This window comes from Mauremys reevesii, linkage group 9 (genome assembly GCF_016161935.1).
Source record: "Mauremys reevesii isolate NIE-2019 linkage group 9, ASM1616193v1, whole genome shotgun sequence".
In the NCBI taxonomy this organism is placed as follows: domain Eukaryota; kingdom Metazoa; phylum Chordata; order Testudines; family Geoemydidae; genus Mauremys; species Mauremys reevesii.
Window position 1 is genome coordinate 56,100,322 of NC_052631.1, and position 25,791 is coordinate 56,126,112.

The following is a 25,791-nucleotide window of genomic DNA, read 5'->3' on the forward strand; positions in this document are numbered from 1 at the left end:
AGGAGTAACAGCTGCAGGATCAATCTGCAGTGTTCTTGATTATTGTTTCTGGAACTTGTTTCTGTCCTAAAATTACTGTCACTTATGCAAGAGTAGCGCCAGGGGCCCCACTGTGCCAGGCATTGTATGTACATAAGAATGGCCATACTGGGTCAGACCAGTGATCCATCTAGTCTTCCGACAGTGGCTGGTGCCAGGTGCTTCAGAGGGAATTAACAGAATAGGGCAATTTGAGTGATTCATCCCCTGTCATCCAGTCCCAGCTTCTGGCAATCAGAGACTAGGGACACCCAGAGAATGAGACTGTGTCCCTAACCATCTTGGCTAATAAGTTCAAGGATAGTATGTGCATCAATGATTATCTAATTCCTTTTTTAACCCAGTTCTAGTTTTGGCCTTCACAACATCCCCTGGCAATGAGTTCCACAGGTTGACTGTGCACTCTGTGAAGAAGTACTTCCTTTTGTTTTAAACCGGATGCCTATTAATTTCATTGGGTGAGCCCTGGTTCTTGTGTTATGTGAAGGGGTAAATAACACTTCCTTCACTTTCTCATACCATTCATAATTTTATAGACCTATCATATCCTCCCTTAGTTGTCTCTTCACTAAACTGAACAGTTTATGCCTTTTTAATCTCTCCTCATATGGAAACTGTTCCATACCTCTAGTCATTTTTGTTGCCCTTCTCTGCACTTTTTCCAGTTCTAATATATCTCTTTTGAGATGGGGCACCCAGAACTGCATGTGGTATTCAAGGGGCAGCGTAGCATGGATTTATACAGTGGCATTATGGTATTTTCTGCCTTATCTATCCCTGTTCTAATGATTCCCAACATTCTGTTAGCTTTTTTTGACAGCCACTACACATTGAGTGGATGTTTTCAGGGAACTATCCACAATAACTCCAAGCTCTCTTTCTTGAGTGGTAACAGCTAATTTAGACTTCATATTTTTATATGTATAGGTGGGATTATGTTTTCCAATGTACATTACTTAGCATTTATCAACATTGAGTTTCATCTGCCATTTTGTTGCCCAGTCACCAGAATGGATAAAAAGCAAAGATTAAAAAAAAATCAAATCAAAATCTGTTTTTTTTATTTAAAAAAAAGGCATTTTATTTAAAAAAATCCAATCTAAAGATACATTATAGCTCAAAGATATTTTATCATGGAATAGGGATTATAAAGTCTAAAGTATAAGACAGTATATTCATGTAATGTTTAAGAAAAGTTTTTGTAAATGAGTTCCAATAGTTCATGGATTATGGGGTTCCAGGGGCTTCTGTACAGATTATTTAGGTTAATCTTTCTATTTACCCAATAGGACTCATCTTCTAGACTGAGCACTACCATCAGAGATGCTTAGTTTTCCAGTTCACAAACTGTGGATTTGTCTCCAGAGATAACATGATTAACAGCAAAAATGTTTTTAAATAAATATCTTGCGAGAAAAAAAGACCTCATCCCTATTATCCCTCTGCAAATTGTTGTACAGAATCAATCCCTTATCTCTCTCTAAAAGTGCAAAGTTTCAGAAGGTTTATGATTAGTTCAACATCTTTATTAATGATCTGGATGATGGGATGGATTGCACCCTCAGCAAGTTTGCAGATGACACACAGCTGGGGGGAGAGAGGTTGATATGCTGGAGGGTAGAGATAGGGTCCAGAGTGACCTAGACAAACTGGAGGATTGGGCCAAAAGAAATCTGATGAGGTTCAGCAAGGACAAGTGCAGAGTCCTGCACTTAGGAAGGAAGAATCCCATGCACCGCTACAGGCTGGGGATGGACTGGCTAAGCATCAGTTCTGCAGAAAAGGACTTGGGGATTACAGTGGATGAGAAGCTGGATATGAGTCAGTAGCGTGCCCTTGTTTCCAAGAAGGCTAACGGCATAGTGGGCTGCATTAGTAGGAGCATTGCCAGCATATCCAGGGACATGATCATTCCTCTCTATTCTGCACTGGTGAGGCCTCATCTGGAGTATTGCATCCAGTTTGGGGCCCTCCAGTACAGAAATTGGAGAGAGTCCAGCGAAGGGCAATTAAAATGATCATGGTACTGGGGCATATGACTTAAAAGGAGAGGCTGAGGGAACTGGGCTTGTTTAGTCTGCAGAAGAGAAGAGTGAGGGGGGATTTGATAGCAGCCTTCAACTACCTGAAGGGGGATTCCCACAGAGGATATAGCTCGGCTGTTCTCAGTGGTGGCAGATGACAGAATAAGCCGTAATGATCTCAAGTTGCAGTAGGGGAGGTCTAGGTTGGATATTATGAAACATTATTTCACTAGGAGGGTGGTGAAGCACTGGAATTGGTTACCTAGGGAGGTGGTGGAATCTCCTTCCTTAAAGATTTTTAAAGTCAGGCTTGACAAAGCCCTGGTTGGGATGATTTAGTTGGGGATTGGCCCTGCTTTGAGCGAGGGGTTGGACTAGATGACCTCCTGAGGTCCCTTCCAACCCTAATCTTCTATGATTATTGGGGGGCAGAACAGATCTGGACATGGAGAAGTCCGGAGATAAATGTGAGAAGGGAGGGACAGGCAGTAGAAACAAAAGTGAAACTGTTTGAGCAGCATATTCCAGAAGTCTTGAGGTCTTTGAGTGTAGTCTTCATTGATTTGAGATCTACCATACCATTCTCTCACTAGAAGGGAAAACCTATGATGGCAGCAGGCCATAAAAGAGACCCAGTTTGGGAATAAGAATCGTTCAAGAAATATATGTTTGCTGATGTTTTAAAGAAAGTCACACCAGTGAACTGGTGGAAGTCACTTAAGCACTTGTATTCAAAGACTGTTGAAGTGATAATCTCACTTTTAACAGCAGTAGCTTCTTCTGCAGGTGTAGAAGGAATATTTTCTTCCTTTGGACTAATTCATCCCAAATTGAGAAATCATCTGGGACCTGAAAAAGCAGGAAAGCTTGTTTTTCTTTTCCAGATTATGAGCAAACAGTGAAATGAAGGTGAAGATGACTGAGTTAGCTGCACAAGACAATATTTTAAGTTTCTCACGTTGAGCTTGCTGACATGGTTAATTTTTTTTTTAAAAAGACTTCATTTAACTAGTTTAGTTAAACAATTTTATCAAACCTGATTTGAATCTAGTTAAAGTTTTTAAAAAATTCATATGCTTGTTTTGTTATAATATGTTTGCTGTTGAAGAAAAAAAATCCATAATACATAAATTCTTATTTAACTAAAACAACATTAACTGTCTGGTGATGGTCTATTCCTAATACAGCATGGCAAGAAAATCCTCCATATATTAATGATTAACCTGTTGAATTGGAGATGGTTTGCTTCCCAATTACTTCATAAATATCTGCTTCAATTACCTTTGGTAAATGAAATAACCAATCATTCATTTTCTGATATAGCTGTAAAACTAATCTGAAGTTTTAGAAATAACTCACTCAAATGTATAGTGTGTACCTTCTAAAAATGAAACCTACATCCATCTCTGAGTTGTGAAGAATATGTATTAAGGTTATAACAACCAACAAGAATGCACTTTTATGTAGAAATCCATGATTAAATTGAGTTTTCCTGACTAGTGAAGTAAATCAATTTGATTTAAATCAAATCCACTGTGCCTGTCACCCAGTTTTGCAAGATCTCTTTAACTTGTCAGTCAGCTTTGGACATAACTATCTTGTATAATTTTGTATCATCTACAAACATTGCCTCCTCACTTTTTACCCCATTTTCCAGATAATTTATTCATATGTTGAACAGCCCTGGTCCCAGCACAGATCCTTGGGGACTGTAACAGGACATAGCAGGTGTCCTGTCTCTGCTCCAAAAACCACTCAGAGACCCTCAGGTTCAGCAATCACCAGTGCAGTATTTACAGGGTGCAGTCCTATCACCTTCTCACCCTATACAGCTTGGGGTTTTCAGCCTTGAGGACTGCTTGGCTACTGTATCCAGGCAGGAAGCATGTTTCACCCCTGCCTCTTTTATCTGGGCCTGTATATAGCCCCAGGCTAATGAGGCTGGCAGCTGTTTCCCCTTTGCCAATCAGGCACAGGTTTCTCTAGCCAGCTCCAATTTACCTCCCTTAATCAGAGCTGTTGAGACAGAGGGCTGGCTCAGGTGTTCCTGCCCAGCACTCTGCCACAGGGACCCTGCTATTTACCTGTCGTCAGTTTTCACAGTGCACATTTATTCCTACCCTTTGTTTCATATCATTTAACCAGTGACTGATCCATGAGAGGACCATCCCTCCTTTGGTGAGGGACCTTGTCAAAGCATTTCTGAAAGTGCAGGTACACTGTATCCCTTGTGCCCACATGTTGGCTGACCCCCTCAAAGAATTCTAATAGTGAGAGACAGTCCATGTCATAAAGAGCTTGACGTCTAGATCAGGGTGGGCAAACTTTTTGGCCCGAGGGCTACGTCGGGGTTGTGATACTGTATGGAGGGCCGGGTAGGGAAGGCTGTGCCTCCCCAAACAGCCTGGCCCCTGCCCCCTATCTGCCCCTTCCCACTTCCTGCCCCCTGACTGCCCCCCATAGAACCTCTGATCCATCTAACCCCCCTGCTCCTTGTCCCCTGACAGTCCTCTCCCGGGACCCCCTGCCCCTAACCGACCCCACCCTCTATCCAACCCCCCCTGCTCCCTGTCCCCTGACTGCCCTGACCCAGCTCCCTGACTACCCCCCGGAACCCCCTGCCCCTTATCCAACCCCCGCTTCCTGCCCCCTTACCATGCAACTCAGAGCAGCAGGAGCTCACAGCCCCGCCGCCCAGCCGGAGCCAGTCCTGCTGCCGTGCTGCCCGGCAGGAGCTCGCAGCCCCGCCACCCAGAGCACTGGTGGCTTGGCGAGCTGAGGCTGCTGGGGAGGGGGAACAGCAGGGGAGGGGCTGGGGGCTAGCCTCCCTGGCTGGGAGCTCAAGGGCCAGGCAGGACGGTCCCGTGGGCCACTCTGGTCTAAATAGACAAAAGGTGGTAAAGAAAAGAGATGTTCTCACAGTCAGTCAGCAGTTAGGCTCTCAGGCCTGCCAGGCTAGGCCCTGTCCACTAGGCCAAATGATCTGATTAGGGTCAGGCAAATGACTATAAAAAGGACATGTTTGTGTTCCATGTGTATTGCTAGTTTCTACAATTGAATGTGCTGAGTTTCAGCAAAGCAAGGTTTGTTTAGCTGAGAGCTGAAACTGGCCTCTGAAAATCAAACATACCTTTTCTGCTTCCAAAATCAGTGAGAGCAGAGATTCTGGAAGCAGAACTCAGCTGGTGACTTTGTTGATCATGCAGGAGGCAGAACAGACTACAGCTCAGTTTTTCTTAGCTTTGACTTTGCTGGACCCAACCTACTCACAACAGTTTTGACAGTAAGAATCCAGTTGTGGGCTGAAATAGAAAAGGGGCCAAAATATTGAATACCGAGATGTCAGTGTATCTGGCACTTTGCTGAGCCTAGCTGAGATGTAGGCATGCAATCACAATGGGTGCTTGCTCCTTCACCAGCAACGTGCAACACTGTGCTGCCTCCTTGTGCCTGAATGCACAATTTAGTGCAAAGACCAGCATGCCAGCAGCATCTCCATTCAAGACACGCTGGAGCTCGTTTGACAAGCGTGCACTTCTGCATTCACTGGGCTTGTAAAAAACAAACCAAACCCACAGAGGATTTGGAGAGGGAAAAGGTGCTGAGAATAAGCCATGCACTAAACCATAAAATCTGGGTGCAGTTTCCCTACAGAATTTACACCCATTTATATAGCATGCCCCCTGTTGGAAAACTGGGATGACTTAGTCCTTTTCACAACAGCCAAATGAGTATCAAATAATAGTGTTCCTTGAGAAGAGGGGAAGGGATAGCTTAGTGGTTTGAGCATTGGCCTGCTAAATCCAGGGTTGTGAGTTCAATCCTTGAGGGGGCCATTTAGGGATCTATGGCAAAAATCTGTCTGGGGATTAGTCCTGCCTTGAGCAAGGGGTTAGACTAGATCACCTCCCAAGGTCACTTCCAACCCTGATATTCTAAGGGCTTAATTTTTCCCATCTAATCAAAACAAATTCATTCCTTTGCCCAGCTACCCTTCTCCCACCCTCACTTTGCCAGGGTGTGACAGGGAGGTGCTTATCACACCATATGAAGGACAGGGCTCTGTTTGTGGATTGCCTTTGTGTTCTGTCACATCTCTGCTGCCTGGGGTTAGCCAGAGCTGAGGTCCTGAGGGGCTATGTAAGGAGAAGCAGCATCTGAGGCATCACTCTGACCTCACACTAGTTTTGCTCTGTTGCCTATGAGATTTCATCAGGTGTGGGAGGAGCCTCAGGATCTGGAGAAGGCTCTGCAAGGTAGCATGCTTTCTGGGCTTGATTCTCCCCTCGCTTACCCTAGTGCAAGCCAGGAGTTGTTCTGTTGAAATCAGTGGCATTAACATAGGGTAAAGAGTCTGTGGGGTGAGGGAGCGGGGGCCCTCTGTCTGTGGAGCAGCATAGAAAGGGATCCAGGAGGCTGGAAGTATAGCATATCTGCAGGAAAGTGCTCTCCGTCCTTGCCTCAATGTGTGCTCTACAGAGCATGGCTCTCTGGGAGGTGAGAATGGGCAGTTATTGCTGAGGCTCTCAGTTATTGCTGGCTCATGGGAAACCTGTACATGGCCTCGTCTTCACTAAGACAATTAGCTCGAGTTAAGAACACTCCTTTCCTTCCTAGTGGAGACATGGTCTGGGTGTGTGCGCAGCCCCATCCCAGGGGGGGCCCTGATCTCAGCCTGGGCCTCTGGGTGCTACTCTGATGATGACTAATAAATCAGACTAGGAAGGGGCATGCAGCAATGAGCTGCTGCCAGGAGGATGGGGTTGCAGGTCCCTGCCTGCCTGATGCTTTCACGGCTCCCCTTGCTCTGAACCCGGCAAGCCCGGTGCTAGCGGGCTGTTCTGGTCATGGCCCAGGGAAGTCGAGGCTAAGGTGTACTCTCTGGCTGCTTGGAAAGCTTTAGCCTCATGCTTGTCACTGCGTCTCAGCTCCCTGAGAGCATGGAAATGGTGAGCCTCCCATGTCAGATGAGAGCTCAACAGGTGCTGCTGCAAGGGAGCCCCAGTCTCAGGGACACTTCAACAGCTTCCCTACAGCAGCATCCTGCAGAGCTTAGAGACTTTTCCTAACATGCTTTTCTGGGTCCTTCCAGGGCGTTCCTTGTGTTGCCAGGAGTGCAACCCCTGCTGGAAAGAGCGACCTTAAGGCCAGCAAGATGGCGGGAGCATCTGTGAAGGTGGCGGTGCGAGTGCGTCCGTTCAACTCCCGTGAGATGGGCCGGGATTCCAAATGCATCATCCAGATGACAGGAAACACCACCAGTGAGTAGCAGCCCTGGCCCTGCGCATAAACGCCATTGGGGGCTAGGAAGGAGGCAGGCTACACCCAGATCTGCATTCAGTTCCACTGGGCTGGCTGCTGCTAATGGCAAAATAGCCACCTGAGGTCCTACCGGTACTCGGGAGGGGCCCTCTTTCCCCTGCTGCCACCAGTATTGCTAGCCCCAATGTCATGAGTCAGTCCCTCAAGAATCATGAGTCTGAAAATCATGGGAGTTTTTTTTAAAAATCACACATTTTGGGTTATTTTTCTTTGCCTTCTGGCTTTTGTGCCTCTCAAATACACATGGGTCATGTTTTCAGGGTTTTCTCAGCACCCGTGAGGGCCAGAAAGCTACTTTCTTTTCCCAATAAAAGCTGAGATTCTTGAGTGATCACAAGCATCTAGGAGCTGGGGATTTAAAAAAAGCCTCAAATATAATGAGCCTGGTGATAAAATCTGAACTTCACACTCCAGATATAGAGTTTGGTTGTCTGCTGTGTTGTACGGTGTGGCATCAGTTATGGCAGAGAATTGTATTCTGGTAGCAATTTATATCATCTTTGCTCTTGCTGAACGCAGATGTAACCTCACTTCTGCAGGCGCAAGGCGGTGGAGACTTGGGCTCATGGTGTGGCGCTAATGTTGGATAAACTCGCTTCTTGCCACCTCAGGGGTTTTATCCTGTCACCCATCACTGTGGTATCTCAGCATCTTCCATGTAAAAGTGATACCAATAGTGAAATCCCCAGTGGACTCCATGGAGCCTCTGGCTCTCCTCACTTTTTGGGGTATAAACTCTGCTTGGGGGATGTTTTGGTTGGCTGGTTACTGCTGGTTTGTATTGTTGTTAGATGGGGGAGTCGATGTTGTGTCATTCTTGTGACAGTGGAAGGGCTCTTTCTTCACAGCAGTCCACTCCAGGGGGGGCAGCATGGCCTAGCATCTAGAGCACTAGACTGGGACTCCGAAGAGCTGGGCTCTGTTCCCATCTCTGCCACTGCCCTCCTGAGTGACTATGGGCAGGTCACTTTATCTCCCTTTGCCTTTGTTTCCTCCTCTGTAAAATGGGGATAATGGTGCTGCCCTCCTTTGGAAAGTACTTGGAGATCTACAGATGGGCAGTGCTAAGTATTCTTCTTCTTCTATTCAGAGCATCTGTAAGGCATTGTTGAACTACCACCCTAGGGAGAGCCTTCGGATTCGCTCTCCCATTTGATTCATTTGCTTGTAGCACATTATGAAAAGGGCCGTCATGGGTTGCTGTTGACGATACGTAATTTCTCATTTCAGTCTCCCTCGTGCAGCTACCCCCCTTTGGTAACTAGACCATAGTGCAGCGTTACTATAAAATACCACAGCCATCTAGCACAGGACACCACCCTGACGTTTGATTCCTAATGGCTATATACCTACCAGCACTTCCAGCAGGAGGTTCTGACTCTGGCCCTTTGGCTGAGGGCTTTTTGGAGATCACCCCTCTTCTCCTTTGGGGAACTCAGTATTTTTCTGCACAGAAATTGTCAGGCCCCTCCCCCTCCCAGTTCAGAGAGCTGTCCTGGCTCAACCAAAGCCTCACACCATCTCATGTAAGCTGCAACATCACCATGTTCCCTCCACTGCAGAGCTGGACAATGCAGGTGACTATACTGGGTCATCTGGCTGTAATGTTGTCACATATATATGGGCATCAACTTTACTGGGCTGTCTGGGACATGGTGTATCTGCCACTTTTTCCCATTCATGGAAGCACTCTGGTGGTGGCTGCTGCCTTATGGTCATTTGGCCATTGCCACCAGTGCCCCCTGGAGTGGATGTTTGACAAATCAAAGGAGCATTTCCTGATGGTGCAGAGTCAAATCATGCCTCTCCCACCATCCCTGCATCTCTGGAGGGTGCTTATGGCTGTATTGCACTGCTGGATGCTCATAGTTAGTGCAGCAGTCCATACAGTCACCTCTACGACAAGGCTGTGTGATGTTCTGGATAGTCAACTAGTGTAGTGGTTTTCAAACTTTTTTCCTTGTCACCCAGTTAAAGAAAATTATTGATGCCTGTGACCCAACATAATTATATCTTTTGACTAGAGTTTTAATAAAATTATAATATTGCAATACATTCCAGCTTAACTCACTTTACATAATTAACACTAGACACTAGCCTTAGTAAGCCTATGGTAAGGAGTGTGGGAGGTGGCCTAGGGTAGGGCAGAAGGTGGAGTGCGGGGGGAGGGCTGCAGGGTGTGGCCGGGGATGAAGGGTTCAGGATGCGGGGTGGGGGCACCTCAGGGCTGGTGCAGAGGTTTGGGATGTGGGGGATGAGGGCTCTGGCTGGAGGTGCAGGCTCTGGGGTGGGGCCAGGGATGAGGATTTTGGAGTGCCGCCAGACTGCCCCAGGGCTGGGTCCAGAGGACTCCCCGCAGCCCTCTCCCCACCGGCAGCAGCTAGCTCTGGAGGAAGGGTCCCTCTCTCCCACCAGTAGCACAGACTCTGGGGGAAGGGGCCCTCTCCCCCCCTGCATGGAGCTCAGGGGGAAGGGCCTCTCTCTCCCGGAGCTCTGGGGGAAGGGCCTCTCTCCCACCGGCGAGCTCCGGGGCTGGGAGTGTGTTCAGTGTTGGCTTGCATTCAAATGTATCATGGTTGTGGTAATAAAGCAGAGTCACTCAGGTCCATTTGCTCACCCATGGCTGGGACCTGAGAAGATTCTTAACAGCAAAGCCATTTGAAATGCAGTGGAGGCTTTCAGAAGTGAGGCTCTACGGTTACTGAGTACCATGATCTTTAGCATACTTCCAAATATGAGATTTACAAACATAGGAATTGATTTCTAAACACTGTATTCTTGGCAGAATTATGGGAGAAATCCTTGACATAACTCCATTGGCTTCAGTGGAATGACGTCCATGTACACCAGCTGAAAACCCGGCCCATCAGTGGTTCTCAGAGGTGGCCTATGGGCCGACTCCGTGGGCTCCGGGGCTGGAGCACCCATGGAAAAAAAAATAGTGGGTACTCAGCACCTATCGGCAAGCCCTGCCGGATCAGCTCCTCTCCCTCCCTCCCAGCGCCTCCCCCCCCCGCCCAGCTGTTCAGCGGTGGGTGGGAGGCTCTGGGGGGGGGGAGGGGAAGGAGCAGGGGCAGGAAGAGGTGGGGCGGGGGCGTGAAGAGGCGGGGTGGAGGTGGGGCCTTGGGGAAAAGGTAGAGTGGGGGCGGGGCCTGGGACGGATCCGGGGGTCGAGCACCCCCCCTCCACCGCCCAGGGAAATAAGAAAGTCAGTGCCTTTGTCCTTTGCTGAGAAAAAGGGGGGAAACAATGCATGATAGGTGGGGGGAAGTAATCAAACAGCCAGCCAGACTGCAGTAAAGCCGTTTGTTTCCATATTATCCCCTCTATGCTCTCTTAATATATTTTTGTGTTTGTAAGTAAATATAATGGCAACCCTGGCCAGGTCATCTGCGGGGTCTGGTTGAGCTAAAGGAGCGGGTCAGGGAGCTCAAGGGCAGTAGCAGACTCATAGACCTCTATACATGGTCCAGCCACCAGCAGGGGGACAAAGAGCCCTGCCGCGTTAGCATGAGTACACAGTCACTACGGATGCTGCAGGGAAGGGCCAGAGTGGGAGAAGTGGTCACTCCGCAGGAGTTGTCCTGTATGGACACGATTGAGAACTGTTGTGATTCCCCTACATCACGAGAGTCTTTTATTATGGAAAGCACCTCCCCTCCTTGGTCCACCCAAATGCAGATTAGTTAACCTTCTGGTTGTGCTGCAAGTCCCAGCTCTTCTCCTGAGCACTGGAGGAGCGACATCTGTTGGGACTCTGCATTTGGTCTTAAGGAGGCTAGGTACTGAGTATGGGCAGTTTATTACCTGTTGGAATAGATCAGGTGGGAGATTGTTAGCATGAATTATTGTTGGGGGTGGGGGGGGGGGCACAGCCCAGGATGGGGGTTTGTGACTCTGATCTAGAATTGGGTGGAAAATTTTGACAAAAACTGAAAATTTGGAGGAAGCCACCCTCTACCCCCAATGTGATTCTACCACAGCTCTGCCCATCAACCCACAATGACATAGCTGCAATGTTAAGTCCTGGACCCCTTGGAACCAGCTTGCATTGCTGAACAGTACATTACCTAGCTGGGCTGGAGATCCCCTCTGCTTGAGCCTGACATGCTTTGTCGGTAGCAAATGTAATAATGGTAACTTTGGCCCAAATCCTCAGAGGCATGAAGGTGCTTAACTCCCATTGACTATACCTAAATACCTTTGAGGACATAGGCCTCCATCCTTGGGGTTCTGGAGTGTTGCCCAAAGTTCAACAGAATTGAATGTGATGCAGCAGGCATGTTAGAGAGCTTTTTAAACCGGGCATGAGGCACCTACACTCTTATCTGCCAAAGGGAAGGGATGGCGTTCACATGACTCCCGAGAATGTGACTCAGACTTTTCCAGCTTTGGAGAGCAGTGTCTCTGTAACGTTCCCCTGGTGTTATCTGGCCCGGTGATCTGCTACGTCACCCCAATCCTCGTCTCTGGGAGCCAGCCTTACCCTGCTCTGCTGTGAGAACCCCCACTCCTGGGCTGTTCACACACAGCCTCTGGCATGTAAGCTGCTCCCAGCTACGTGAGTGAGCACTTTTGGCCAGCCGCTGCTTAGATTGTGCAGCCGAATGACACTAGCCAATATCTTTGATCCCAGACACAACCCTAGGAACCTTCGTCTTGCAGTGTCCAGTTATGCCTGCTTGACTCTACAAGCTTATATGAATTCGTCAATTTAACAAAGAAATTGATATTTACCAGGCTTGTTATCCCAAGGGGAGTCTCTGACAGGCTTCAAACCAAACACACTGCTTCAGGTAGAATAAACAAACAGACTTATTAACCACAAAGATTTTAAGTGATTATAAGTCAAAGCACAATTAGTCAGATTTCGTCAAATGAAATAAAAGCAAAACACATTGTAAGCTGATCTTAACACTTTCAGTGCCTTTACAAACTTAGATGCTTCTCACCACAGGCTGGCTGGTTGCCCTTCAGCCAGTCTCTCCCCTTTGATCAGCACTTCAGTCGCTTGGTGGTGGTGTCTGTAGATGGAGGTGGAAGAGAGAGAGTATGGCTAACGTCTCTCCCTTTTATCATGTTCTTTCTTCCCTCTTGGCTTTGCCTCCCCGTCCCCGAGTCAGGTGAGCATTACCGCATCGTAATCCCAAACTGACCAAGGGAAGGGGGGTGACTCACTTGAGAGTCCAACAGATCCTTTGTTACTGCCTAGGCCAGTGTCCTTTGTTCCTGTGAGGCTGGGCTGGGTTTGTCCCATACATGCCCTGATGAGGTGTGAACTGCCCCTCTGTTCCTGGAGAGCTTTGCCTGGGCTTGTTTGAAGCCATGAGGACACATTTTCAGCCTCATAACTATATACATGAAATTATAACCTATAACATTACTATGACAACAATGCTCAGTACATCATGAGCCTTCCGGAGACACCCGACACGACAAACTTTGCATTGGATACCACACAAGCATATTATAAGGATGAACGTGGGGGTGCAGGGTGTTCCCTCGAAGTAAAGAGCATCACAGTCTCCCAGAAGTAGGCTGTCTGCTGACACGGTCTCTTTAAAAAGTGCTGAGGAAAGACCCAGCCAAAAGGGACTGTCCTTCCCAGCATTCTGTACAGCTCTCCATGTAACTTCTGTAGAATTGGATACAAATGGCCATATGGGGGAGTGATTAAAATAGACTCCTTCCTTCCTTCCTGGATGAAACATCCTACGTCACAAGCTTTGGGTCTGGGTGGATGCAGAAGCGACTAGCTCACGCTGAGAGCACTAGTCTTGCTGCCGTGACAACATAGAGCTTTTGTTGTGAGGTGAATGTCTCAGGAAGTCTCGTGGGCAGATTGGTCCAGATGATGTTGACGAGGTCGCCTACCTTCTGGAATGGGCCCCAGAGAGCTCCAGGAACTCTTCCCCCTTACACAAGAGGGGCTAGGGTGCACCAGTTCCATCAGCACATCCTGAACCCACCTCCTGGTGGGTCAGGTGCCATGCCTGCCCTGCCAAGCTCAGCCTGAGTCATGGGGGTCAGGCAGAACTTCAGTTTTGCCGTGTTGGCTGGGAGGCAGGGGTTTGCAATCCATGAATGGGGTGTAGGCTCCCAAAGCACTGTGTATCCAGTTCCTTGTGTCTGTGCCCTTGAATCCTTTCACATGCCCACCCAGCCCTCCACTCCGCCAATGATGTGTGCCTGGAGGATCTCTTCTTTCCCTTCTCCCACGTCTGTGCTTCCAGGCATGGAACCATCTCCCCAGAGCCTTTCCCATGCAACCGCCTCCTCCCTGCAAACACCTCCCTCTGCCATGTGGCTTGTAAGTGAGTTGATTACAGACCCATCATGATGAGCACATGCCTCACTGAGTGTCCGTATAGTCATATTATTGCAACCCCTTACCCACCTCAATTCCTTCTGCTCTTCTTGTTTACCATGTTCACTTGTGTCATCTCTGACTTTAGCTCAGAAGTTGCTCAGAGCAGTTCTTCATATCCTATAAAGTGAATCGCACATTTTTGGGTGCTACTTATTATTCTAGTACTACGGTAGCACCTAGCAATCTCAGTTGAGCCCCATTGCACTAGGTGCAGTACAGAAAGGTAACAAAGAAGGTAGCCCTGTCCCAGAGAGCTCTCAGTCTATACATCCAACAGGTGGATGGAGACAGAAGTGGGAGGTAACAATGAAACAGAGAGAATGTAGCAGAAAAACAGAAATCCCAGCTGGCCCCTCGCCTAACCCCAATGCCAGATGAGGGTGACTTGTAGGCATCATGAAAGAGGCAGGTTTTATAGTGTGAATGATTTGGTACCAGTTGGGTATTTTGTGATGGAAGGAGGTCAGAAAACCCCTTTAGATGTGAATCTTCTAGAGAGGGGATCAAACCCAATGGAGACAGGTCAGTAACAGGAAATCCCTATATTCCCTGCCTGTCCCAACATGCCACGGGAATTAATTCCATCCGGTGCGTTATAGTCCAGGATTTGCCACACTGTTGCGCCAGTGTAGCCTCCTGTCCTACCACTGTTGCCCTGTCCTGAAAGGAGAATGGAATGTAGGACTGTGGTTGGCCCTTTTAAAGAGGTCAGGCCCAGCTCCAGCTGTGACACAAATTCAGTCCCATCCCCAGTAGTGAGAAGCAGCAAGGTCATGTGACTTGTAGGTCATGTGACTTAACTAAGCCCTTTAGGGGAAGAGAAGAGCAGAGGAGCTCTCCCCTGAGGAATTTGTCTTCTCCAGTCTGGGGAGAAGGAGGAGGACTTCTGGAAGGATATGCTGAGAGCTTCTGCTCCGTAAAACAGCAGGAAGACAGACCAGACCCTCAGTGAGGGGTTTTTGTGGCTGTTTGGACTGGACTGGTGTACCTCAGAAAGGTTTTTGTTAAACGACTCAGCTGGATGGCCAAGTCACTGGAGCAGCCAAACCAGGCTGAGAAGCCCTGAGAAAGGGAAACAGAAGCAGAGCACCACAGAGCCACCCCAGACCATGAAGGGGCTATTGGGATGCAGACACATGGCTACCAGGCTCCCTCTCTTTCATCTTGTGCTTACACACACATTTCTCTGGCCCGTGGGATCCCATGCCTGTCCCTAGAAGTGCTGGCTGGATCCTTCAGCGGCACGGAACAGGTGGTAGCTCTGCGTCAGTAGAGAGAGCTGGTTCTCCCCCAAGGATTCTAGCCTTCCTGGCCAGGCTGAAGCTGACCCTGCAGGCAGCTGCAGGGTGAGAGCTCCTTGTCTCTGGTCAGTGGTGCTGGTGTGGGAGCTTTCCTGACAAGAGAAGCAGTGAAGCCAAAGCCCTGCTGACAGGGAGGCTTTTATCATCCACAAAACAAAGCAGCCATTGAAACCCGAATAGCAAATGAGTGGCTAATCCCCTCAGCTAGGCATGAGAGCTGTTTATTTTCAGCCTCCCATCAGACCTGTTGGGTAGGCCAGCGTGACAGCTGTAGTGCGCAGGGCAGTGAGGGCTTCTCTAGCATTTGGGCAGGGAGGGAGAGAGAGGAGGCCTAGTGTGGAAGGAATGATGTACGTGCAGGGAGGTCTTGGGCCTGATTAGCCTCTCAGTCACACCAGTTCTGGCCTGGTGGGACTCCACTGGGGAGTGCTTGGAGGATTGCTAGAGGACTTGCCCATGGTTGCTCCCTGTGTGTGCTGTCTATGGATGTACAGAGTCAACTCTGTTGCTGCACTGGCTGCAGGACCATCTGCTCTGTGGTGCACTTGTAAGTTTCACTGTAGCTCTGTGAGGAGATGGTAATAGCAGAGGATTTCTAGAGGGATGCTCCGCCAATGTCCTTGAAAGTTGAGCTAACTGCATTCATGTGCCTCTCTGCACTGGCCTCACACGCATGCTTGCTGCCTCTGTTGGCAGAGAGGCAATTCAATAGGCTTGTTGCATTTCTCCATTAAAGCGGCTGTTTCATAGCTATTTTCAGTCTGTGTGCTTTTGTCGGTTTTGCCGGCACATTAGCGGAATCAGTAGAACCCCCATCGGCCAACGAGATGCTCTGAAGCCTATCAAGTCCCATCTCTTTGAGTTTCTGCTTTAGATAATGAGGTAATGGGCTTGCTGGCCAATGTCATGTTCCATCCCATCCCAGATATTTTCAGGAAGGGTAAAGACTTGTTGTTTGGGCTTGTGTGTGAGATAAGAATTCTACTGGCAATGGAATGATATATTATTGTAGCTGAAGTCAATCCTGAAGGAGCCTGGATCAGGGCTGCCCTGACAGTTTGCACATGTAGGATTTTTGAGAGAATATTGAACAAGATGCAGGCGGTCTGATCTCTCCCCTGATTTAGTTGCCCAAGAGGCCTCAGTCTTTGCTTCATGGTCAGCAGGTGGAAGCAGAGCGAATGCCCTCTGTCCTAGCCTGAGGCACAGGTGCTGTTTTACCAACTCGGCATGCGAGACGCCAGGTCAGTGGTCTGATGGTTTATATTGTTGTGTTGCAGTGGCCCTTCCTTGCTAAATCAGCTCTGCATCTTGGGATCCCTTGTTGTTGCAGGTAAAAGGTGCCTTGTCCCTTTCCATTGCCCATTCCCAACTTTTCTGGGAACCAAACCCCCTTTGCCAAATGAGTGTGTCCAAATCCCACAACAGAGTTTTCAGATCTTTTCCTTTTTCTCTCATGCACGTTCTCCATCCTTCTTCCAAGAGTCTGTCCTACAAAAAACGTTTCCTCTTTCTCCAGTGGGGCAGGAGCCCAGGTGTGTGCCACCCTTTCCCCAATTGCTGTCAAACGGAAGGCTTCTCCTCTGGGTGTGAATGGGCGGCTCTGCCTGGAGAATACTCCTTGCTGCAGTAATCAAATAAGATTTGCTGTAGGGCAGCATCCTTTCTCAAAACCCCAAGGGGCCAGCTGCCTGCAGCTGGTATTAAAATTCCTGCAGACAGGGCTGGTGCAACCATTTAGGCAAACTAGGCGGCCGCCTAGTTTGGTTGGGGGCGCCTAAAAGTCCCCTCAGGCGAGGAGGTGGAGTGGAGGTGAGCTGGGGGCACGCGGGAGGGCTGCCTGCAGTAACGGGGTCGCACAGGGGAACAGCTCCGCCCCAGCTCACCTCCACTCTGCCTCCTCCGCTGAGCACACAGCCCAGCTCTAAGTCTCCTCCAATCGCGGCCGCAAGCCTGGGCGGGGAGGAGAATTAGAACGGAACCCGCGTGCTCAGTGGAGGAAGCGGAGCCAAGGTGAGCTGGGGCGGGCTACCCAGGCAGGGTTAGCTGCCGGGTCGGGAAGTCTCCCCAGGCAGGGTTAGCTGCCGTGGCGGGGGGGAGGGGAGGGAGAAGTCTCCCCAGGCAGGGTTAGCTTCCGCGGGGGAAGTCTCCCCAGGCGGGGTTAGCTGCCGTGGCTGGGGTGGGGTGGGGAAGTCTCCCCAGGCAGGGTTAGCTTCCGGGGTGGGGGGAATAATTTTAGATACAGACTGAATTGCCTTTGAAAAAACAATGTCTTTTATGGTTTATCTTTGCTACTGAACAAGAGCACCTGTATTCTAGCTCCAAGAATGATAAGCAAACGAGTTCTTGCTTCATCCTAGTTTGGGTTTGTGCCACTGTCACTAGCAATCTTGTTTTCCTTTTGGAGATGAATTCAGGAATAATTCAATATATCTATGCTGCACGTGTGACCTATCCTTGGCCAGGCAGGGTTAGCTGCCATGGGGGGATGGAGGAGAGTCTCCCCGGGTGGGGTTAGCTGCCATAGGGAGACAGGGGGAGTCTCCCCGGGCGGGGTTAGTTGCTGTGGGGGGATGGGGGTGGAGAGGGGTTAGCTGTCGTGGGGGGGGGGTAGCTGCTGCGGGGAGGGCTCCCCGGTGGGGGGCTAAGTTAGCTGCCAGGAGGGGGCAGGGTTAGCTGGGTGGTGGGTGCAAGGTGGAAGTTTCACCTAGGGCGCGAAACTTCCTTGCACCGGCCTTGCCTGCAGATGAAAAGCAATAGTTCCTTGGGGCGGGGAAGATTTCCATTTGGAGGACTGATCACTGCCTGGCATTACAATTCACTAAATGCCCTGGGAAATGTTTATCTTGTGTGTAATTGGTTAAGTACTACTGAGTGCAGCAAGATGGAGAAAGAGGTGGGATGGGAGGAAAGGAGAGAGACATTCTCTGTAATTGGTCTTCACCAAATTTCCAGCTTGCAGCTCTGCCCACTTGGCTTCCACTTCAGCAGCTTGGCTGCCCAACATCACTTCTTTGTTTGTCTTGAATGCTCCTCCCTCGCTCTGCTGCATCCCTCCCTCTGCGCTCCTGCTGACTCTGTCCTTTCCATTGTTTCTGGGAGGTGCTTTGTCCCTACCGCTCAATGGCCCCCATCAACTTTCTGAGCAGCTCTGAATCACACTTACCCTGTGTTCCCACTTTGAAGAACAGAACAGCAGCTGATCTCTCCCTTCCTACCTTCCCCCATGTATAACACGTGATACACAAGCTTTGAGAAGAAAAGATAACTGCTTGCTTTCCAAAAGTACATTAACATTTTCTCTCCAGACGTGGGTCTCATTGAGAGCGAGTGCACTGCTGAATTGAAAGCCGGGGAATCCACCACGTTGTTCCCTTCTTCTTCGAGAGATGTCCCTGTGGGTGCTCCACTCTAGGTGTCGGTGTGTCCCTGCGCCTTTGATCGGAGATTTCTGCAGCAGTACAAGTACCGGCCACGCATGCACAGAGCCTGCCCCCCCGCTCTGAGTATATCTCTTAGTGAGCATGTGCGGCCGGTTCCCTCAGTTCCTTCTCTACCGTCCCCGGCTTGAGACGGAGCTCAGCAGATTCGTTAAAGAATTTCTTTCCTCATCTTAAAATAACTTTCTAGTTAGCTAGTTTCTTGTTAGTTAGTTGTTAGTTAGTGTTACTTACCTTTTTTTTTACCATTTAAAAAAAAATTTCTCTCAGCCGCAGCCGCTTCCGACATGCCTGGCTCCACAGGCTTTAAGCACTGCTCGTCCTGTAAGGAACCTATTCCTCTTTCGGATGGACACTCGCAATGCATAAAATCCTTGGGGGAGGCCCACATCCCCCAAAAGTGTGCCCACTGCACTAAACTAAGCTCCAGAGCGAGAAAAGACAGGGAGCTTAAACTGAAACTCATACTACTTCAAAAATCCTTAGGGTCAGCCTCAGACCCTGGCGCGGATTCTGCCTCCGTTCACCGCCACAGCCCCTCCGCTTCAAGAAGGCATAAGAAAATGGCAAAAAGAGGGCACCTTCTGTCAAACTCAAAGGAAACCCTCAGACACAAACCTTCTCCAGTCAGATCTACTATTTCTTTACCTGTGCTCCCCCGCTTGAGCACTTTCGACGAGCTGGGCTCCTCCGGCACCGCACCAAACCCGCCTGTGGCTGCGGAGGCAGCGCGAAGCTCCAGTGCCGAGGCTTCAGGCTTCCAGTTGCCTGCCTCGCTCATGGCATCCATCGGCACTGCAACAAACGTGGTGCCGACATACCAGGGCCTCCCTGAGGCACCACAGACCGCTATTAATAGCGTTGCACCGGTTCTAGCACCGGCATTAACAGCACTGTCTGGCACTGAGCCAAGACTCAGAACACCGGTGCAGACCCGGGTTCCCTCACAGCAGTTCTATCATCTTCAGCCTTCACCTTCAGCTGCCTCAGCGCTGCAGTTTACCCAGTCAAGCGATCTCTTAGTGTCACCTATGCTGCAGTCACCCTTGCTTAAGGACTGCTTCTCCCCTATGAATGATTCAGGGTCCGAACAGCCTTCCTCCAGTGAGAAGGAACCTGGAATACAGGGTGATTTTTCAATGTATACAGACTCCCATCCTCGGACCCCTATCACCCGTGGGCACAGGAAAATTACCTCAGCCTATCCTCGAGATCCTGCCTCCTGGTGTGTGAACCCCTGGATGGCACCACCTATGCCCTTCCCACCACCATGGCAGTATTGGGCCCCATGGGCATCTTTTTCTTGGCAGCACACCCGCTACTCCACTTCGACGAGGCGCGGCACTTGCTTAGTACCACCAGAGACGAACGTCCAAATGATATGACATACTTGACAGCACCCTCCCACTTGCAGGATCAATCAACTCCTGCTCCTGACCCAGTAGCGACTGAAGTAATGCCTGAAGAAGCTTTACTTCCCTCCCCTCAAACATCTTCAGACGATTTTTCGAAATTCCAGGACCTTTTTAAAAGGGTTGCCAGCGACCTTAGAATCAATTTAGAGAAAGTCCCTGACCAACAACATGAGTTAACGGACATCCTGCAACCCTCTTCTTCATCTAGAGTGGCATTACCTATCAATGCAGCCCTTCTGGAACGCGCTAAGTCCATCTGGCAGGCTCCAGCCACAAGCCAGCCTACCTGAAACAAGCGGCCCGTAAATACTTCATTCCCTCTAAGGGCTCCAAATTCCTTTTCTCACATCCTGCGCCAAACTCCCTGGTAGTGGACACAGCCAATCAAAGGAACAAACAACAATATTTCCGCTCCGCCCCAGCCAACAAGGAAAGCAAACGCTTGGACCTCCTTGGTCGCAAAGTGTATGCCTCTTCAACCTTACAATTTCGAATTGCCAATTATACTGCAGTTCTTGCAAAGTATGACCACAGAAACTATAACAAGTTCATGGACTTTATTGAAGACATTCCAGAGCAAAAGAAACAGCAATTCACAGCTTTAGTTTCTGAGGGCCAAATCATATCACACACGGCTCTTCAAGCAGCTCTGGATGCAGCCAATACCACAGTAAGATCCATTGCTACTGCAGTGGTCATGCGCCGAGGTTCATGGCTCTCCTCTTCCTCTTTTCCTCACGAGGCTCAAAGTACCATAGAGGATCTTCCTTTCGATGGTGATAAACTCTTTGCTTCCATCACGAATGATGTGCTTCACTCAATGAAGGATTCAAGGGCAACCCTCCGGTCTTTAGGAATCCAAACCCTTACGACCAGAAGGCGACAGTACAGATATCAACCTTACCACCATCCACGCTACCCCCCATATACTCAGCATTTAAATAGATCTCAGGAACAACAACAGCAACACCAACGCCAGAGATCCAGATATCAGCGTCATTGCCCCAATTCTTCCGGGGCGCCTCAACTTCCTCCAACTAATAAGTAGATTTGAACCTTTGGTCGAGGGTCTCGAAAACATCGTTTCGACTTCAGCGTATGCACCACCTACGGCCATTTTTTCACTAATGGCAGGACGTTACCACCGACAAGTGGGTTCTAGAGGTTGTCACAACTGGGTATTCTATCCCCTTCCTCTCCTTACCTCCCACCCACCCACCCTCCCCGTCCCTCTTCAGGGACCCCTCTCACGAGCTACCCCTCTGGCAAGAAGTGCAACATCTCCTTCAACTGGGGGCTATAGAACTCGTGCCCGAATGCCACAAGGGGAAAGGGTTCTACTCCCAATATTTCTTAACAGAAAAGAAAACTGGAGGATGGCGACCAATCCTCAACCTCAGGCAGCTCAACAAATTTATCAAAAAGCAGAAGTTCAAGATGGTTACTCTTACCACCATAATTCCAGCGCTGGAGCAGGGCGATTGGTTTTCAGCCCTCCACCTACAAGATGCCTATTTTCACGGCACTATCCATCCGGCCCACAGATGTTTCCTTCATTTTACCCTTGGCTCAATGCACTTCCAATACAGAGTTCTACTCTTCGGCCTTTCCACTGCCCCCCGAGTTTTCTCCACGCTCCTAGCGGTAGTCACTGCCTACCTCAGGAAAAAAGGGGTCATAATATTCCCTTACCTCGACGATTGCCTTCTCAAGGCCTCCACTGTTGCAATAAATAAAGCCAAGTCCGTCAGTCTGTTCCAGTGGAGCGCCCCGAGCGGGGGTTTTCCACGTCCTTTTATTATAATGGTTACATAAATCATTCTATTATGCGCATGTGCAACCCCAATCCAACTACTTCGCCCCCTCCCCTGATTGGTGCCTTATGCACTGCGTGTTCCAGTGGTAAACACCTGGTCAGCGCTTAATCTGTGTGTCTCCTGATCGAGTGTGGGGGGGTGGGAACCACTTCAGCCGCTCTAAATCCGGGGGCGGTTTTCCAACCCCCTTAGTGCTTGAGAAGTGTAAAGTTCCTACATCCCCTCCTTTTCTGTTTTGTCGACCCATGCCTGGTCCGCATGTTTCATGATTTTATATGCATACATGACGGCTTGGAGTGTAGGCAGGGGTTTGCGCCGACAGGGTGTAAAACACATCCTAATTATATTAGGAATACACTGAGCAAAGCAAAAAAACCCAATCAAGCAGGCGATAACAATCAAAGCATATTGCAAAACAATTTGGACCCATCCCATGGATGGCATTTATAAAATTAGATATCCCCGTTGCATGTGCAGCACTGCCCGGCGCCTTACATACTGGGACCAGGCAGGTGCCCAACAGGCCATGCATCTCAGGGGCCTGCTGTAAACAAAAGGAAGATTAATTGGCAAGGATCGCAAGTCGAGCCCATATATTATAACACATGTGGCTATGCAATTCGGGTTCGGCCCCAACTGGCAACACAAAAACAACACAACAATATGGTAAAAGAATTAGCAGTCAAACAAGCAAAGATAGCAGCAGTAAAATTCTCGGGGATAGGCTTGGCCTTGTTATTCTCCAACGTCCACTGAGCCTGCTGCGCCAGTCATTTCACCTGCCCCCAGGTAACCTTTGGTGCCGTCTTTGTGGCTCGGCACACTGGAAAGGTCTCAGTTAGGTTCAGATTGAAGTTGGGTATCGGGTTCTTGAGGCTTTGATGCCACGTCATCGTGCCACGGTCGCACATTTTTGGCAGGGACCCACAACGGACCTGTGGGAGTAAGCACAGCGGCATGCCCTCGTCCCCAGGTTATCAATGGAACGGGGCCATACCAATTAGGGTCTGGGCTCTGCCTATATTTGACAGATGGGTGTGGGAGCGGGGTTTCCGTCTTAAAATGTCATTCAGTGGCTGTAAAATTTTGAAAAATATTTAAAGTATTTAGGGTAAACAATACTATCGCTAATTGATTTTGCTTGGCGCCCAGGGTTGGCCCATCATCCCCCACTGTGTTGTTTTGCTTTTTTAGGTACTCTTTAAGTGTACAATTGGTCCGTTCCACAATGGCTTGACCAGTGGAATTGTACGGAATACCAAAGACGTGGTTAATTTGCCACTGCGTGCAAAAATCCGCAAACCTGTGAGAAATGTAGGCGGGGCCGTTATCGGGTTTTTATCTGTCGGGGGCGGCCCATAACGGCCACCGCAGCAAAAACGTGATTAATTACATGTTTGGCCTGTTCGCCCCGTTGGGGGGTGGCCCAAATATAATGAGAGTAGGTATCAATGGTAACATGTAAATATTTCCAAGGAGAAAAAAGGGGGATAAAGCGTGACATCCATTTGCCAAATTTGGTTGGATTGAAGGCCGCGGGGATTAACACCCAGTTCGGGATAATGATGAAGACTTGCACAATGATTACAGGTTTGAACAATACGTTGGGCCTGAATTAGGAGGATCATAAAATGCTTCACTAAAATTTTAGCATTTTCATGAAAAAAGGCATGACTATCAATGGGATCCGAAAAGAACAGAATGAGTTAACTGAAAAAGTTAAAGAAAAAAACTGGCCACAGTCAAGGACACCACTTGGAGCTAAAACTTGGCGGACAGCCAAGAAAGAGGGGGGCTTGGTGGACAGCCAAGAAAGCGGGGGACTTGGCGGACAATCAAAAAAAGCTGCTATGAAGGCAGCAGAACTCGGCCAGGCACTAACAAAATGTGTTAGCTAAAAGGGGAAGGGCAGTAAACTCAGTCATGAATGGTAAGATGTGATCCAAATTTGCTTAACAAATCTCTTCCCCATAGGGATACAGCAATATCCATGATATAGGGTTTAAGGAGAATCTCCTTTCCCCTTTCTCGCGGAGTTATAGCAATCCATCGGGTGCTTTGTTGAGCAGCCTGCAATCCGCCCACTCCCCAAATGGCTGGAACTTCGAATTTGTCCCAGGTGGACGGCCACTGCCGAGCGGAGATGACTGTAACGTCAGCTCCAGTATTCACCAGCCCTCAAGGGGGATACCGATAAGCGAGTTTCCTCATTAATTCCCACCGGGCTTCAGGATTATCTACCTGCCTTTGAATAGCCTCCTGTAATCTATTAATAAATTCCACATACAACTCTTGAGGGCTCTGGCGGGTGACGGTAAAGGACCGGGAGGGTTTCCCCGTCACCGGTACTTTAAACAGGGCCTTTAAAACACAACGTCCCACAACTTGAAGCGTTGCGAGAGGGATATTTGCAGCCTGCTCCCGTATGCTGGCAAACTGTCCCACTCCATACAGCTGCTCGGGAGTATAGGCCCCCCCCGATGCCCGCCCCTGTTGTAATGCTTCCTGTTGAAATTCACTATCCCAAATAACATACTGCGCGGGGCTTAAAAGCATCCTACAAAAATCCTTCCAATCTTGGGGGAGCATACTATATCCATTTGCAATCTCTTCTAACATGCCTCGGGTAAAGGTGGATTTCAATCCAGACTCAGTAACCGCTCGTCTCGCCTCTCGGAGAACGGAATAGGGGAGGGTTGTGATCTCCACTTCAGCCTCCCCCTCTGTGTTGCCAGGGCGATGTGTCACTGGGAACGCAGCCAATAGCTCCCATATCTCCTCAGAGTTCAGTCCTCCCTCCTCCTTTTCCCTCTGTAACATTGCCTGAAAAGGGGACAGCCGAAAAGTCAGCTGTGAAAAGCCATCCGTACCCGGACATGCATCATGGCATTCGGGTACCGCCTCAGGCGGCTTAGGGGGCAAGATCCGAGGGTAAGGAGGGGGGGCCCAAGGCACGGGGGCGAGAAGGATAGCCCTGGATGACGCTCCAATCCCGGTTGTCTCCAGAGCCTCCTTACATCGCTGCCAAAGCAGGAGCCACTGCACCGCGGCTCGAGGCTCCACGTGCAGTGTCGCCCCTATCTTTATCCAATCATCTACCGACAGTGACCCGTGATCCGGGTACCAAGGACATTGGCGATTGATTTCAGCAAATAGCTGTTCTAACTGACCCAGGGAGACTGGCCTGCCAGCCTGTTTTATGATAGCCTGCAGCTCTTTCGCATGAACTTTCTGCCGAGCTGACAGTTTCCCCCCCATACTCACGAAACGGGGCTTTTCAGCGAGGGTCGATGCATCGAAGGCTATTCCAGCCGGTGAGCAGGGGGAATCACGTCGGGGTCACCAGATGTTGCAATAAATAAAGCCAAGTCCGTCAGTCTGTTCCAGTGGAGCGCCCCGAGTGGGGGTTTTCCATGTCCTTTTATTATAATGGTTACATAAATCATTCTATTATGCGCATGTGCAACCCCAATCCAACTACTTCGCCCCCTCCCCTGATTGGTGCCTTATGCACTGCGTGTTCCAGTGGTAAACACCTGGTCAGCGCTTAATCTGTGTGTCTCCTGATCGAGTGGGGGGTGGGGGTGGGAACCACTTCAGCCGCTCTAAATCCGGGGGCGGTTTTCCAACCCCCTTAGTGCTTGAGAAGTGTAAAGTTCCTACACTCCACGTTCGACGAAGCTCTCCACTTCACACAACTCACCATCGATTGCTTCCTATCTCTGGGCCTGCAAATAAACAGAAACAAATCCACATTACATCCTACCCAACACCTGGAGTTTATAGGAGCAGACCTCGACTCCAGAACGGGGCTGGCAACTCTCCCACCCGACCGATTCAATACCATAAAACTGCTGGCTACAAAACTTTGCAACAGTCCCCAGGTCACTGCCCGAGACTCCCTCCAACTACTAGGGCACATGGCCTCGTGCACCTTTGTGGTCCAAAATGCACGTCTCTACATGAGGTGCTTCCAAGCTTGGCTGGCCACGGTTTACAAACCAAACGTGCACTCGCTAAACAAACCTCTGGCCATACCCTTCCGAGTCAAAGACTCTCTCCT

At 49.3% G+C, this 25,791-nt stretch overlaps 1 protein-coding gene across 21 annotated transcripts in view; it reads left to right on the plus strand.

Moving 5' to 3' along the window:
* Nucleotides 1-25,791, plus strand: part of KIF1A (kinesin family member 1A) — a 184,794-nt gene that overhangs the window by 25,701 nt on the left and 133,302 nt on the right. For 20 of the 21 annotated variants that reach the window (XM_039488160.1, XM_039488167.1, XM_039488169.1 and 17 more), the window contains exon 2: nucleotides 7,156-7,324. In XM_039488160.1, the coding sequence (XP_039344094.1) occupies nucleotides 7,219-7,324 (106 nt within the window). In that variant the 5' untranslated portion in view covers nucleotides 7,156-7,218. Of the gene's footprint in view, nucleotides 1-7,155; nucleotides 7,325-25,791 lie in introns of those variants that run through there. The other variant, XM_039488176.1, reaches the window with a different exon arrangement.